We start from the raw sequence: 16,423 nt of genomic DNA on the forward strand, positions 1-16,423 counted from the left end.
ATCTGTGAATATTTAACCAAGATTGTTTGTTCAGATTCTACTTCTTATGATGGTTATCAGTGCACTATATACAGTATAGAGTATATAGGGATGAATGTTGATTGTAATGTTAAACAAGTGCTCTGAGCAGAAGTATCTCACATTTTATTCAATAGTCCACACACGTGCATGTCGATATATTGTTGTTTAAAACTTTCTACATGTACCATTTCACACAAAACCTAAAAATATAAACGTTTACAGTAAAATGCATTTTATGAACATCACATCATTTCAAGAGGGGGATACACCATACTTTCTCACTTTAAAAGGTGTAATTTGTAGAAAATGGCCAGAATTCTAAGGTAGGTCCAAAACTATATGGGGCAGCAGAACTGCTCACTTTGCTGCTCACTGAACAGGACTTCATTCTCTTCCTGTAGCAACTTCCTGTCGTTAGCAAGTAGCGTGGGTAGTGGTGGAGCTAAGCGGCCCTATTAGCTGACTGGAGTCTGCCCACCTTGGGTGACTCACGGGCAGTGGGGCACAGTCAGCTGGCTCCCAATGAACACAACTGGACACCAGACTGAGACTGAACAGCCTTTAAGCCACAGATACCAGTTTGAATACGGGGGATTTAGTATGGAGGCGATTTACAGCAGCTCCAATCAGGACTATGATTTCAGGGACAACAAGATATGGCAGGCGGGCATAGAAAACGGTGCATAGAGCTGGAATATTTTCGCATCTTACTCTGCAAATTTACGATTTATTTTGGCTGAACCAGATGATGACCAGGTGATCGTGGACAGACAAACCAAGGCTGTTTTGGTGGGTTTTATTTTGTTTGTGTAGTTTGAATGAAGTGCGTTAAAGTGAGTTAACAAGGCAATTAAGCTCGTCTTTGTTCCATAAAAGACATAAACTTGAATTTCAGACGGCGCACAGTTTGTCTGTTTTGTAAAAAAAAGATGTAAAATATTTTCTTTCTTGAGATTTTGTCAGTTTATTGTGATCTTGGTGCTTTTACATTGCCTGTTGGGGCCATCGGACTATAACCATACCAAGTGGTATGACGAGACAGGACGGGCCGGGACTAGCTGGTTAGCATCTCTACAACACAGTACACAGATGTTGTTGACATAACGTCTACACTGTTTTTTCACACTCGGTTGATAATGTCAGTTAATTTTCTGAATGTTGTTAAAAGGCCATATCTTACAAACTGCACCTTAAAAAGCTAAGAACAAGTCCTTAATTTACATGATTTTTCTGGGCTTTCATCCAATTTTTCATTGGGTGAACTTGCTGTAAAACAAAACTGATTTTATATGGTTAACTTTTGCTTGACAAATGGGTACTGAAGCAACAAACTGTAACTTCCTTCAAATACTGACGCTTTGGATTGGTAGCCAATCCGAACTGCTAACCCAAGATGTAAATTTTTCAAGGAAGTTACATTTTGTTGCTTAAAACATGTCACTGAGGAAGAAAATCTTCTTACCAAGGTAAGCAAAGCATAAAAAATAAAAAAAATTCTGTGCACCACAGCAGCTGAGTAAGGCAACATTACAAGGCAAGCGGCACATTTACTATATTATACAGCATATCCAAGCTTATAATTTATTTCATGGCACTTTGTAAGAGCAATTTTTATCATTATTTTCAAATTAAGCTGGAATCAAACTAACTGAACCAATCAAAATATTTCACTTTTGCTCTGATTATACTTACTTACTGTATTTCTACAGTAAGTCATCATTTCAACGTGGTGACAACCGGTCCCCCCCTGAGAATACTATCATCATATCCATAGTATTTACACTTACGGCTGCAGCAGAGATGGCTGTACATTCCCTCTAATAAATGAGGAATCAGCTGATCAAATAACACACAAGTAAAAAGGCACAGGAAAGGTTTCTGAGCCACTAAAAAACACAAGTGAAACATAAAATAGCTCTGATTTTCTTAACACGAAGCAGTCTCTCATTAAAAACAAATACTCGTCATTCAGGATATTACTTCAACATCAGCCTCTCACATCCCTTTTTCTAATTTTCTAATACAAAAAATGTAAACAGTTTGCTTTAATTAAGCATACGAAAGTGGTTACAGACACTCACCACAAGTTAGCTAAAGACATTCACATTTAAAAAGACAATCAAGCCCTTGAGTGAGTCTAAAATGGACTGTTACAGCACGTAGCAGGAGTCGACAAGTCGACAGTTTTGAAGAATAAATGTGAGCTTGACAAGTATTATCTTGGTTATAAAGTCTGTTGTTAAAACACTGTAATACCAGCTGAAAATGTCATTAAATAGATGGAGCTTCCTGCATAAATCAAAAGCATGATTGTTTAATTTTCAGGATTTAAAGGCTTTTTCCACAGTAACACGAACAAGTCAACAAAAATGACCATTTAGGACTCAAGTATTTTTTAAAAATCCTCCTTTTTATCTTCCTTTTCCTTTAAAAGTAGTAACCAGCACTGTTCACAGGCAAAGGTTGCACACTGACCTCTACAAAAATATGTTATTATCTGTATGTTTTTCAATTCAACACGTTTTGCCTGATTTGATGTCTTAAGCGCCACACTCTTAGATACAGACAGCAACGATTCATTCCATCAATGATCTCCCATCGACACAGAGAAGGACACTTGTGGTGGCATTCATTTCAAAACAATCAGACAATCAGTTACGTACGTACAGGTCAAATAACCTTTGATTACCCCGGTCTCACACTCTCTCTGCTGAAGTCCTCTGACACACTTCAGAGCACATCCAGATGCAAGTGATTCAAAGCCTGGATTATAGATCTGAAAGTCCCTCTGCATGTTCACTCAGCTCCATGGTGTAATAGTCCAGAGGACGCCTAAAATAGAGACAGCAATGTTAACACAATCAAGCCTCGACGCCTTCAGCATCTGCTCATTGCAATCAGTTTCCAGTAACTGTTGTTAAAAGTATTCCAGGAGTCATTTACCGAGAAAGTTTTTTCCCACTCTGCCCTCAACCCAAGTTATTTTTATGTCTAAATATATAAAATACACAAAAGAAAAATGCACTAAATGAGTGTGACTTTTATACTGTGTGACTCTTTATATCAGCAAAGCCTTCACTAAAAAAAAGTGACCAGAAAGGAACAAAGGCAATGATTGTATATGAACAAGAAACAATCTTGAGTGCAAGACTCCCAACAATGGAGCTTGATGAGCATTACTCACTCTGAATTGTACACATCTAACTAAAGGTATGCTATTCACAACACTTAATCACTATGCAATTGAAAGAGGCATTACAAGTCAATGGGTTAGACAAATGTTAACAATCTGGGCTTTGTGAAGATTGCAGCAAACCAACACATCCAGCTGAAGAGAGAGAGATAAGAAGACCGTTACCTTCTTCTGTAGAAATATGTGAACAGAGCTGCTCCTAGTCCGAGCAGCAGGAGCACTGCTACTATCAGCCCTATCTGTAACCCCAGGGCAGACGCTGGAGAGACAAGTACAAACTCACCTCAGAATAAATGAATATGTATACTACATAGCCGTTCAAACATCAAACATCTTGATGAAACCAGCAGCAGATATTGTTAGTTTGTTTTAGTCCAGATTCTACAAGCCCATCTAAGGTTTAATTCAGACTAAAACTCCATGTAACAACAGTGAATATATTGGAGATAGGATGTAAAATACTCATTACAGAATGTAAACATACTCAATGGCTATCACTGAAGAAGAATCAGTCAAAAATTGTTCTAAAAACAGGGCTTTGCTTTCATGAAATTCTTAAGGATTATTACTTTAAAGCAACCTTGTGTAGAAATTGGCATTTAGTGCGATTTGGCGCCCCCCGCAGTTTCTGAGTGCAACACCACTGTCGTAAATACAAATCCCAGGTCTGTAATAATTTGTCAGATGTAATGTAGATGCCAACTAAAAACAAAACTCATTACATCATAACGATGTTATGTCTTTAAACTTGTATGTTGAAGTAAACGTGTGTAACGCTGTGATCCTCCCCTCTCACTGAAGTTACACAGTGCAGAAACAAGTGATAGGAGGGCGGAGTCGCTGAGACAGAGACACCATTCGCCCTATTAGAAGACACTGTACTATCAAAATGATTATGAAGCTGTTAAAAGTTACAGAATGTTGCTTTGAGTACTTCCAGGTCGTTTTTATATTCCATGAAGCAGAGTCAGATTGCAGCATTGTATTGAACATAACAGCTGGGGAAATTGGACTAGAAGGGCTTAATAAGACTTAATGTGTGCCTAACTGCGATGTTCTTTCTTGCCTTGTTATTATATGTTATCAAGATATTTTTATGTCCCTCTGTAGGAGTTAGAGTTGTGTTAGGAGGTGAAACTGCTTCCGACATGAGAGTGCTTTCAATTTATGGTAATTTCAGCTCATGAATCATCCCCCACGCCCCCCCACCCCCACCCCCACCCCCACCCCCCACGTCTGACGTGGAAGATGCTAAACCATAATTCAGTCTCTTTTTTGTTGCCATGACATTTTGTCTTACATGTATTCACAGACTTATTTATAATACATGAAATCTAAATTATAAGAGACACTTTTCACTCATCACCAAGACTTGCTCGATTTTATGCAGTGTGTTTTGAGAAGGTTGAACGGGCTGGATTTTCACTGCAGACTACACACTGTTCATTCATTGATTTAGCTGATTAGTGCCAGTTTTCTTTTTGAAGTGAAGATTTTGTGTATGCTTTGTTCAGCTGTGAGAGCTGGTGGCTTACCTGTGCTTGTATAACGGTCTGTTGTTGGAGCGGAGCAGACGTCTCCCTGAGCAGGTGAAGGATTCATGTGTGATGTCTGGATGATGAGGGCCTTCTGATGGTTCGACAGTGCCTGGATGTTCCCCCACACTCGCAGCCACCCGGACACACAGGAAAAGTTGGCTCCTTGAACACAGACAGGGAAATGTTTCACCATCTGCATATGAAAGGGTCCAGGAGCTGACGTAACTTGGTAAATATTTACATTGTGTGAACGGGAAACCGGAGATGGTACTTTTTTCATGACAATTATTTTGTGTGTATGGGGGATGCAGGATGTGAGAATGACAAGGGAATAGCCAAACCTCTCCCAATGATTATACTTTGAGAGAATTATCTTCCAGAGGTGGAAGTGCTTGAAGGTGGTTGTTAAAGGATTTTTTCTGAGTGCAGCTCATCTCATCTGAGTTGCTTCAGGCTTTTACATTTGGGCTGCTTTTAAAAGTCAAATGCACCTACTCGTACCACTTCACTCTTGGGTAAAAATACTGCGCTATAACCACATATATTTATTTGTTCTCTTTCAACTCCAGCGACCTGCCCCGCTGTGTTGATTGTAAGGAGTCAAGTACTCTTTTCTTTCTTATCTACGTTTTTTGAACATATAATTTTTCCAAGCTCATGGATAACTCATCCATTTTCTTACATCAAAACGTGGTTTCAGTTCAGTGAAAGTGCCTCACCTTGGAGGTACAAGGCAGAGATGCCACAGTGACACTTCTGCTCCAGGTAGTCGGCCACCTCGGCGACCCTCTTCCCCTTGATGAGACTGCTACAGTCTGGGACAAACAGAGAAGAAGATGTCAGTTTCTTTTTGAGTCACAGGTCAAACCATTTCTATTTTATTTACTGTATATCAGCCAAAATCACAAATCAAATATGTGTGTCCTTAGATCATAATTAAATCAGTTTGTATACATTTCAGTTTTCTCAAGTTATGATGCCTCACCTCCTGACTGCTCCTGCCAGTCACTGGACAGCGGTCCGAGGCATAGGTCAATGTGACTTGAGAAGGCGGAGCTCGGACAGAGGTTGGTGCTGTGAGGTGTGGGCGAGGAGCTCGTCCAGGAGGAGGGGCTCCTCACCTCGCAGCATGAACACCGGCTGAGCGAAACAGGACCATCTTCCACTGACCTGCAAGTTGTGTATGAATACACATACAGTATATACATTCAGTAATAATAATGATAATAAAGTCTTTATGAGCACGTCTGCCCATAATGATATAAAGCAAATCAGAATTAAGGTTTATTTGCAAACCAAGCTGTTTAAGAAAATGGTGTATTTTTCAACATTTACATGGTTGTGGTTACAGTAATGCTCTTGAAAGTTAAAAAGCCCAAAGTCAGCACCAACACAAGCTCCTCTCTCCCACAGAAAACACTGCTCCTAAAACTGCTCCTCGTCAGTTGTCCCGCCTTTAATTCTGTGACTTTGTGACATCACACTATGTCACCATGTAAAATGAGCATAATATGCTTGCCACTGAACTGCACAAAGCAGTATTTAAACCTTGCATTAATACATCAACTGGAGCCTTTATTACAAATTGAATTTGACCCTGAATAACTCGTCTCATGTACCTAGTTGTTAAGTGGCTCTCGGTCAATGTTCACATGAAACAGATGGGAGCTGTTTTTATTAGATAATTACAGGACAGCCAACCGTGAAGCAGTATCTATAATAATAATAATAATAATAATAATGTATCATATTAAAAGAGATACTGATCCTACACAGGAACTCTGATTGCTGCAGAGGCATCATGGCCCAGCAGAATGTATACTATAAGAAAACAACCAGAATTTAAAAGAATCAGTAGAATTGGTACAAAAAAACTAAAATGTGCACTCCGGGGTTTTGGGTCTTGAACATAATGACCACAATCTACAAAATGAGCAGTTAATAAAACTACAGCAGAAACTAAGTGCTATAATGTTCTCAGTTTGAAGGGTTTATGTGGCTGTGGAGACCCCTACGTGGAGAAAGAAGAAGAATCATCATGATTTTATCTATATGGAAAGTTTGTACTGACAAAGCAGAAATGATGGAATATGAGCGCTGCGGTAAAGGCTTCACTGAGCCAATCACTGTCAGAAATCCAGGGTTTCCCTCAGGAAACTGGTTAGCGTAGCTGATTGTGAGTGATTGAACTGTTTACCTCCAACATTTTCCATCTGAAGAAAAAAAAACAACCCCCTGACACTTATTCAAGCTGCTTCAGCTAATCAACATGAAGCACAAGTGCAATGAGTAAGCTTAATTAATCACTGCCATCTGCTGAGTTGAGTCTGACAGATCCCGACTCATTAAATATGTGGCATTTGCTGCGTGAGTATTACTTTTTAGATGGTTCTGTGACATTGGCCCAATTAAAATAATAAGATGAAAGTCTTTACATGACATATCCAGCAGTCAGATTAATATCCATAATTGGATTTAAGATTTATCCTTAGTGTGAAAGTTAAAACATGTAAATCTTGTCAGTGATTCATGCTGTGTGGTTTATGCTGTGTTTACCTGAGAGCTGGAATCACTTGTCTCCCTCTGGTGGTGGACAGGGAGGACAGCAGCTGCTGGTTTTCACTGAACACAAGCACATCTCTGAGACTGGAGTTGGTCAGAGCAGTGCCAGCTCTGCAGACGCTGAACAGGTCGTAACACAGGACTACCGCTCCTCGCACCGGCACCGTAGAGCCCTCCGTGAAAGTCTGATCTATGCAGGGGAGAGAGGAGGTGAAGGAGTACAGTGAGAGGTGGTGGGAGTGGATGCAAAACAAGGAACGTGAGAGTCATCTGTACTGTGCTCACCTGCCCCAGTGACATTTCCAACGACGTAAAATCCGTCCTGGTCAATAGATCCAGTCAAAGGGAGGGCGATGACGGTCCCACTGCGCTCCTGGTCAAACACAGTGAGCACCAGGCCCTGCAGGTCTGTCATGGGGGGGCCATGCAGCTCTACAAACGCCCTCTGCTGGCTGTGATTGGTCCAATAGCCACTAGCAACCTCACTGATGACCACACCCTCTGGGGCTGGAGGGGGACGGGGGCAGCTGTTCTCCCTCAGAGGGGTGGGTGGAGCCACCTGTAGTGAAAGATGCATTTCATACATTTATTATACAGCTTACTTCTAAGATAGTCTGACTCACCAGGTGTAGACTGTTGGCCTATCATTGAGCTCCTATTTAAGGTGGCATCCCCCTCTTCCATCAGCTATCTGCGTGTTAGTGTTTTTAAAATCCCGGCTGCTGCCTGAACTAGTGACCTACACGCTAAAATTGGCAAGTGACTCGAACACTGACTTGATCACTGACCCTACGAATCTAAACAAACTAGCAGTTGTTACCCTGTCTTTTGTGGAGTTTTAGCCATTTTAATCCCAGGGTTCACCGCTCCACAAAGCAAAACAAGTTTTGCAGGTAGGGGCTCAATCGCTGCATCCTGTGTTTAGCTCTTCCCAGGATGATTGTGATTGGTTAAAATCAATCACAATCAACTCAATAGACCTCTCTCCAGCGTTTACACAGTTGGCTAGGCGAGACTGGCTTGAAAAACTATTGTTCAACATTTTTGGAAAAACATGCCGTAACTTCCCGGAGTCTCCGCTGGTTGCCATGCAACCCTATGCTGACAACAAAGAAGTTACTGTGCTGGACCGTAAATACAAACCACAATGTCATTTTTACAATTTAGGTATAATCTGTTAATAAGTGCCTTTAAAAACGTGCTAGTAATGGATTTTGTTACCGGTTTCCCTCGGTTTTCAGTCTTTTTGCTAAGCTAAGCTAATTAGCTGCTGGCTGTAGCTTAATATTTAGCATACAGATATGAGCGTGGATTAATATTATCATCTGCCTATCAGCAAGTAAGCGAATAAGCAAATTCCCCCAAATGGTGAACTATTCCTTTAATTTCTTTTAGTTAAATTAAAGTTTTAATTAGAATTTTGTTGTGTTTCTGTGTTTTGTTAAAGCAGAGTGAATCAGGTACCTCTGTTAGCTAATAAAGCACATGCTCATGACTTTAGTTTCAGCATGACCCCTTGGCTCTTTGTACTCACTGAGAAAGCAGACAGGTCATAAGGATAAAGGCCTCTACAGCGGCTGAGGGCTTCATCACCAGGCAGCACCTCTGGATCCTCCAGCAGAGGCAGCTGTCCAGGGGTCAAAGCTTTACTCAGTTCCTGCGCCTCCTTATCTGATCCTCTCTGTCGGTACACGACGGCATCCAGCAGGCCTTTTGTGGGGATCCCCCTTTGAGTGGCTGATGGTGGCCCAAAAGGGCTGCGATAGAGTGCCACAGCGTCTGGTCCGTTCTGGATGGTATTAGGGGGCAGGCGGAGTGACGGAGCTGGCACCAACCTGTCACTGCCCAGCAGGAAGTAGCCTTTAGAGGTGGTGAAGTGTCCACTCAGGCTGATCTCCCTGTAGGGTCTGTTGTTGTGTGCACTGAAGAGTAAGATCCAGATGCCCTGCAGGGAGACACGGCGTCCCGACGGGTGCCAAAGCTCGATGTACTCTCCATCCTCAGCTGCGCCAGGTGTATCTGTGTTCAGCTCATTGATCAGGAAGTCACTGTTCCCCCAGGGTGGGAGGTGAGGCGGCGAATCTGTACCCCCTGGAATAACTACAACAGAAAGTAAGATATTAATAAGCTGCTGTTAAAGAAACAGTTCCACTTTACTTCACTTTGGCTTTTCTATGGATTTAATAAACAACACAACAGTAAAGTTTTGGGCTGGAAAATGTACTCACTAATGTTATGGGCATGGTCCGTAAAAATGCTGGCACTGCTACAACAAAATCCAAAGAGGCCAGAAACGAGCATCAATGACCACAGAAGTTGTTGACAACATACAGCTGCCAGCATTGCTTCCTGCTGCAGTTCCCTCCACCTCCCCAACCTCCTACGTATGTGACTGAAGCATTGGTATTGTTGACTCCTTCAAAGAGCAGATTCTTCCTCACAAAATCTGACTCACTTGATGTGTCTCTGATTGAAGTACTGTTGAAGTCCAGCCATTTTTTGTCACTTCCACACAAGTTTGGCTAATCTTTAACCCTGTCTTATCCGAGTGTAACAAGTCTCATGATTATAAAGTCTTTTTGCAGATTATTGGTGGAGTCAAGGATGGGGCGGTGGGGTGGGAAAAGCAGTTGAGAAAGACATCTCACCACAAGGTCCTTTTAGTAGCTTTCAATTATGTCAAGATCTTCATGAGGATGTTTGTCTTGTCATCTTATTTTGCTGCTGTTTTAAACTTTATTTATATGACTTCACTGTCACATTTTGACAAATCTAGCTGCATATTTAATATTTGAATTTTAAAGATTACTCAACTGAAAAACCTATAAAAAAGATAAATTTCTCTAACTCATTCAGTATTAAATGCCCTTGATGACCAACAATTGTGTGTGTGTAACATAAGTGTTGTCAGAAATATCAATATATTGATACATAACCATTCTGAATTTCCACAGTATTGATACAACCGTACCAGCTGTGATTTCTCACCCTCTCTTCTCTCCGACAGCAAGTTGATACATGCAACATGGTGCCCACGTAGCCCCCCTTCTTCTCTTCCCAGTCTTCTGATTGTGGTTAGAAGTTAATTAACTTAAAGGCAGTTGTTCTTATGGTGGCTTCTAACTAATTGCACAAGGTTTTTACTTTATACCAACACCTTGTCTGCCAAAGGCTCTCTCTCCATAATCTTGGTTCGAGCTGAACTAAACATGCCAAAGCCTGATTGAGAGAGGGTGCGGTAGAACAATCTTGTTATCTCAACTATCTTGTTTTCATAATCATTCAAAGCCAAAACACCCTCCCCCACAAACTCTCAGGTCTTTAATTGGTTTTAATTTAATTGTTCCACTGATGCTGTTTCGTTCCCCAGGTCCTCAGGTGGTTAACGATATAATCCATGACTTCCTTGAGGTCAGAATACCGTTAGCATTTAAGGATGTTGATTCTGAGCAGCCGAATTACGAACCTCTTTATGAGAATGACTCATCCTAATTTTCTCACAGCGACGCATTATCTCACTCTCACATTATTTAGTCATGGCTATGACTTGATGATCTTGTTCCCACGCATCATTAAGTCGTGGGCATGCCTTATTTGTTTTTCCACAAATCTCATCGTCTCTTAACTGTCTACATCTTATTGAAAGCATCAATTTACAAGCTGCAGAGAGAAAGCAACAATATGCAATATGTCAAATATATTTGCAACAACTAGCTTGAGCGAAGGGATCTCATAACCTACAAATCTTATTAACGTTGAGCATCTAATATAAATCCAAGAGTCATGAAGCTCATTCATCCAGACACTCACCAATACTGTGAGGGCAGATCTTTGGCCAGGGGCACTGGTTAGGCTGTCCAGGAGTTTGCGGGGCCTCCCAGAAGACACCAGGATCTCTTTCCCAGTTGGCCACACCACAGCGACTCAGATAGAAGCCTCCCTCTCTCAAACTGACAAAACAATGAAATCATTGAGAAAACAAAAATATGTTTTTAAGAGATTCAAAGAGAGTTTAAAAGAGTTTAGAGTTTAAAAAGCCAATAAAACAGATATTGAATAAAACATCATAGATATTAATGTGTTATGGCTGTTTTGGTAGCTGTATGTTTTTGACAATTGTGTTTTAGTTTCTGTTATGGGTTATCGTTTGTGTGTAGGCACACTAGCGCCACATGCAGTTTGGCATTTTTGGCTTTAAGTAAATGTCCTCAAAACTATAAAGTGCCATGACATTTGGTGGTCAGACAACTAATTGTTGAATGAATTAGCAAATGTTAGCATGAGAAAATGTCAGAAGTTAGGCAGTGCTTTAGAAAACTTCCTTTGTGAGTTAAAAATGTTGCATCTAAAATAATGAAAATTGAAAGCATCTGGATTATCATCGTTTTTCGAGGTGGTAACCCTGTGTTTAATGTTGTAATGTTACAACACTATGAACTGTGGGTAATTCCCTGAGGCAAAGTCTGCTGGAAACTGAGTGTGGACAAAAACCTGCTATTCTTCAGCACTGTGGCATTGTCACAGTGAGCATGTGAGCATACTGAAGTTAGCATTTTGATCAAGTGAGTACAGCCTCACACGGCCGCAAACCCTTAATCTTGTTGTATAATGCACAACTTTGAATCACAGGGGTGTTAATTAAACTTTCTGGTTAAATTTGAGTGTTGTCGTAGAGATATTTGTTGAAGTGTCTTTCAGTCAGTGTGAGTCAGTGAAAGCCTCACTGTGACTTCTCCTCTACAGTGATGACACACACCAAACAGGGAAAAAAATGTACTAGCAAAGAGGAACAGTGGTCATCAGTTGACCATTTTCCCCACCGAGAGAAAACACATTTAACAAAACGTGTTTCACAACACTTGAAACTTTGTCAAGTGACTGACAAATCATGAGCTCCACCAAACTGCTATTAATTCTTTCCACCTCTTATATGTTCTGCAGTCAAATTAGGCTGCTTTTACTTTTTGAATTAAAGCAGTGGGAAACTCTACAGTGTCTATTATAGTGCCTTGCCTGTTGCTGAGTTGGTAGGGCAGTCTGCCTGGGATGAGAGTCTCTGTGAGGTTGGCACTAGGCTTGTTTCCGGGTCCAGCAAACACAAATGCATCTAGAGGCTGTATCTGGCTCAGAGGGCTGCCCACGGGGAAGTCTGAGGCTGTGCCACTGTAAATAGCCACTGCTCCGGACTCGTCTCCTGAGAAGAAACAATAACAGGAACCTTGAATTCACAATAAACGAAAGTGAAGGAATGAATGACAATTGACCAAAACATAGCTTAGCTCTATGCAGCTTCCACATGTGAAACCTGATGAACCGAAAACCTGAGCACACTGACCTTTCATGTAGCTCTTCTCTATGGTCACGGAGATCAACCCATTCCTCGAGGTGGTCACACCCACGTCCACACTCACACTGACTCTGTCCGTTTTCCCATCCAACACCACCAGCACCAGTGGACCTGCAGCTGAAGCCTCTGTTAGCTCCACAAACCCGTCCACCTGCCCTCCCCCCAGTTTCAGCTCAGTGATGACAGGAATGGCTGCTGGGACAGCGGGCGGGGTGCAGTTATTCCTCTGACCTGGGGAGGGCGAGGACACCTGAAAGCCCCAGCGATCTTCAGACAGCAAGCACCTCTCAATTGACTCGTCCCCCTCGAGTGCCGTTTCATCCTCGACGAAGGCTTGTTCCCCAGGCGTCAAAGTTTCAGCAAGGAACTCTGCGCCACCAGTGCGGCGGGTCATGTACACTACAGCATCCACCAGCCCGTGAGCAGTGACGTTCATCTTCTCACTGTAGCGAGCAGCAGATGTGTGATAGAGCACGATGGCGTCCGGGCCATTTTGGACTGTGTTGGGAGGCAGGAGGATAGATGGTTTGGGCAGCATGTCCACCGAGCCCACCAAGAAGAATCCTCTGTCATCTGTGCTCATGCCTTTGAGGTCCAGCACCTTGTAGGCTATATTTCCATTCCCGTTATAGAACACGAGGGTGTAGCCATCCAGTGAAGCCCGTTGTCCACTGGTGTGATACAGCTCTACAAACTCAGTGGTGTCCAGCCGCGGGTTGTCGGCGTTGATCTCGCTGATGATGAGGCAGGGGTCACCACTGACCACCGCCACCAGGCAGATACAGGCAACAGAGGCCAAACTGACCACCATGATTTACAGCTTCTCCAAAAGACCTGGACAGGGGAGCTTCAGGAGAAGAAAAGACCACCAGTTGGATTTCTCAATAAAAGAAAAGTAGAGCCCGACCGATGTATCGGTTGGGCAATATTATCAGGGCTAATATTGGCCAAACAGAGATATATCAGTATCAGTGTACAGCATATGTTTCCCGATATAAAAACTTTTTGAACTATAAAAACCACATTTGAAGGATCATTGCAAAAATGTGCGTATATTGTCCGATATATCAATATCAGAATTGTATACTTCCTTATACTGGTATCAGCATCAGCCCCCCAAAATCAAGTGTCAGTCAGGCTCTAAATAAAAGAACTGAATGAAAGTCAAAGGTGCAATACGTGACAATTTAGTTGAAAACATTCAAAAATGAATTAAAATCATCAACAGAATTTTAAGCAATAAAAATTTTGATGTTACGGCATCTATGTACGCTATTGTGTTGGAGAGATAGCCTATCTACTGAAGTTAGCATGCTAAGTCCCGGCCTAAAGTTTCCTTGCTAGCAGCATAAACACCAAATCTCCCCCTGTGCCCTGAGCTCACAGTCTGCAAGCTGCACTGCTAACTGAGCTAAATAACTAACAGCAGCTACACTTAGCAGCAGTTAGCTGTTACTCTGGTGATATGCTGCCCCCTTCCTATTTTGAGTATGAATTTGACAGGTCACCAATTGCATAGTGCACCTTTAAAGGCATATTATGACGTGTTGGTTTATGTTTGTAAACTCTCATTCAATGCAATCAAATACCGACACTTTGGGTTGGTGGCATAAGCGGCCAATCACAACAAGATGTGCTGCTGGAACCGTGTCGCTAACAAAACCATTGTATTCCTTTGGTACGCCGCGGCTAGCACGCGTTTCTATGTTGTGTGCACATTTTTCTAGCAGTTTCTAGAAGTTCAAATATTTGGTGCATAAGGTGCAGAGATGCACTGCTTTTTCCTCTAATTACATCTGACAGCACCATGCTGTTTTGCTCAAGACATGCATGCATTTTTGAGGCAGCTGCACCTGTAGCAACAAGTGTGATTGTAGCCTAAATTTGACTACCTAGAAATTAGACTCAACAATCACCTGTCTTTCTCTAGGATCACTGACGCCCAAAAACGCTTATCGATTATCTATAACTGCTTGTCATTTGCAGGGTCATAGGGGGCTGGAGCTGATCCCAGGCGGGGTACAGCCTGGGCTAGACAGGGCGCCAGTTCAACGCAGAGCTGACATATAAAGACAAACAATCAATCACACTCACATTTACACCTACTGGCAATTTAGAGTTGCCAATTAGCTTGTGGGAGGCAGCTGAAGTGCATGGATGGAGCCCACGCAGACACAGGGGGAAACATGCAAACTCCATAAAGACAGACTCCAGGTGGTGGATCCAAACCTTCTTTTAAGGGAGCCGTGCTAACCACTGCTCACCGTGCCACGCTGTCCCATATACAGCAATATAATAAAGACAATACAGGCAGAGGGCATGCCACCTCCACATACTTCTGGTGGGTCAGAAGTTAATCTTTGAGAGGGATTATATCTGTATGAGTCTATTTATTGTTTAGCAGGAACATCATACATAAGATAGCTTTGATACTGTGATTTACCTTATTTATAAGGCAACACACAATCTGAGCCAATACAAAAGGACTGGCTACTGTATGTGCAGCGTGCCCACAGTACTGTAATCAAACCTTTTGTTTACAACTTGCAGAGCAGACTCCCATGGGGAGAAACCTCATAACATCATGAATGAGTCTTCTATGAGGCTATTTTCTGTGCATGGTGACACTGGGGAGGCACGTCTTCTGCATGAGTCATGAAATGTTGCGAAACACACTGACTGGCACCCAGATGGAAAGTTTGCATGAAACGGGGTGAAAAATGCTTGAGCTGTGAATAAACAGGATGAAGTGGACAGAAAATGGAAATTTAACCAGCAGCTGGGTCATTTCTCGGGGCTCAAGTTGAACACATGATGCAATTTAGCAATCATCCCTAAATCACCCCCCCACCCACCCCCAAAAAATGGTCACAGCTTTTCTAGGCTACTTAAAAGATCTTGAAGATGTTAGACTAGCTCGCACGACAGTCACAATAATAAGACGTCTTTAAAGATGAAGAAGGAGTCTATGGAGTTAAATCCTGAGATGATCTCCCATCTCACGACAGCTATTCCGGTCACGGTCAGGCTGCTATGCATGCATCTTTCCGTCGAGGAAAAAAAAAAAAGAAAAGAAACGCTGTCAATCTGCTTTCTATCAGTGCCACACAAGGTCCCTTCAAATGCGTCGTTACTTACTGTGTTTTCTGGGTCCTTGTCGGCCAGGTGTCGCTTGTTGCGTACCTCGGAACCTCTGTGCTGGATGTGAAATCGTCCCCCGTCGGAAATAATTTTGGTAAAGTTTGTTTCCTGCCCTCCGCCGCTCCCTTCATTCACAAAGCAGCACTTTCTCCCCCCGGACTGTGGGCGGTCAGACTGACTGAGGGGGATGATGCCTTGCCAGGGAAGCTCTCTCCCTTTTTTTTTTTTTTTTTTTTTTCCACGGCTCAGTACACCATTCACACATCCACAGCTGAAGATAAAACACCAGTAAACCCGGCGACACGTAAATGCTGCTGGGATTAGAAAAGGCGGGTAAAGGTGTTACCCCCAGTAGGCCACCATAGCTGTAACATTGTATCTTTTACTGTAAAACTGTGGCAATTTATGCGTTCAGAGCCAAAGTATCACTTTGAGTTCATTGAAAGAAGCCTTGTAAAAGACCTGAAGGGGCCCCCTGACCCCACTCTGTAAAATAGGGGAGACCGGGGTCAGTTGTAACACTTCAGTGAAGCCCAAGTCCCGCCCACCAGCAGGTCCGACTTGACCACACAATAAAAAAAAAATTTTCTTTAATGTTTTGTCTTTAATTTATAGTCTGTA

General features: G+C 42.3%; 1 protein-coding gene across 1 annotated transcript; it reads right to left on the minus strand.

Annotated features, from left to right (window-relative positions):
- Positions 1 to 129: 129 nt before the first annotated feature.
- On the minus strand, positions 130 to 16,090 carry LOC141015103 (uncharacterized). The gene is made up of 12 exons (XM_073489021.1): positions 15,800 to 16,090; positions 12,650 to 13,508; positions 12,328 to 12,508; positions 11,125 to 11,264; positions 8,849 to 9,414; positions 7,600 to 7,873; positions 7,309 to 7,504; positions 5,738 to 5,922; positions 5,472 to 5,567; positions 4,750 to 4,914; positions 3,380 to 3,473; positions 130 to 2,853 (listed from the first exon to the last, which is right to left on the minus strand). The coding sequence occupies exons 2-12, from the start codon at positions 13,470 to 13,472 to the stop codon at positions 2,790 to 2,792; spliced, it is 2,784 nt and encodes a 927-aa protein (XP_073345122.1). The 5' UTR covers positions 13,473 to 13,508; positions 15,800 to 16,090; the 3' UTR covers positions 130 to 2,789.
- Positions 16,091 to 16,423: the final 333 nt, after the last annotated feature.

Source organism: Pagrus major, chromosome 20 (assembly GCF_040436345.1).
Source record: "Pagrus major chromosome 20, Pma_NU_1.0".
Taxonomy (NCBI): Eukaryota; Metazoa; Chordata; class Actinopteri; order Spariformes; family Sparidae; genus Pagrus; species Pagrus major.

What these genes read in the sequence shown, in the direction of transcription:
- LOC141015103 (XM_073489021.1), bottom strand. Translation starts at nt 13,472, where the DNA reads ATGGTGGTCAGTTTGGCCTCTGTTGCCTGTATCTGCCTGGTGGCGGTG. An exon ending in TGGAAATGTCACTGGGGCAG is followed by an intron (nt 7,505 to 7,599) that starts GTGAGCACAGTA and finishes TCCCCTGCATAG; the next exon opens with ATCAGACTTTCACGGAGGGC. An exon ending in ACATATTTCTACAGAAGAAG is followed by an intron (nt 2,854 to 3,379) that starts GTAACGGTCTTC and finishes TCTCTATTTTAG; the next exon opens with GCGTCCTCTGGACTATTACA.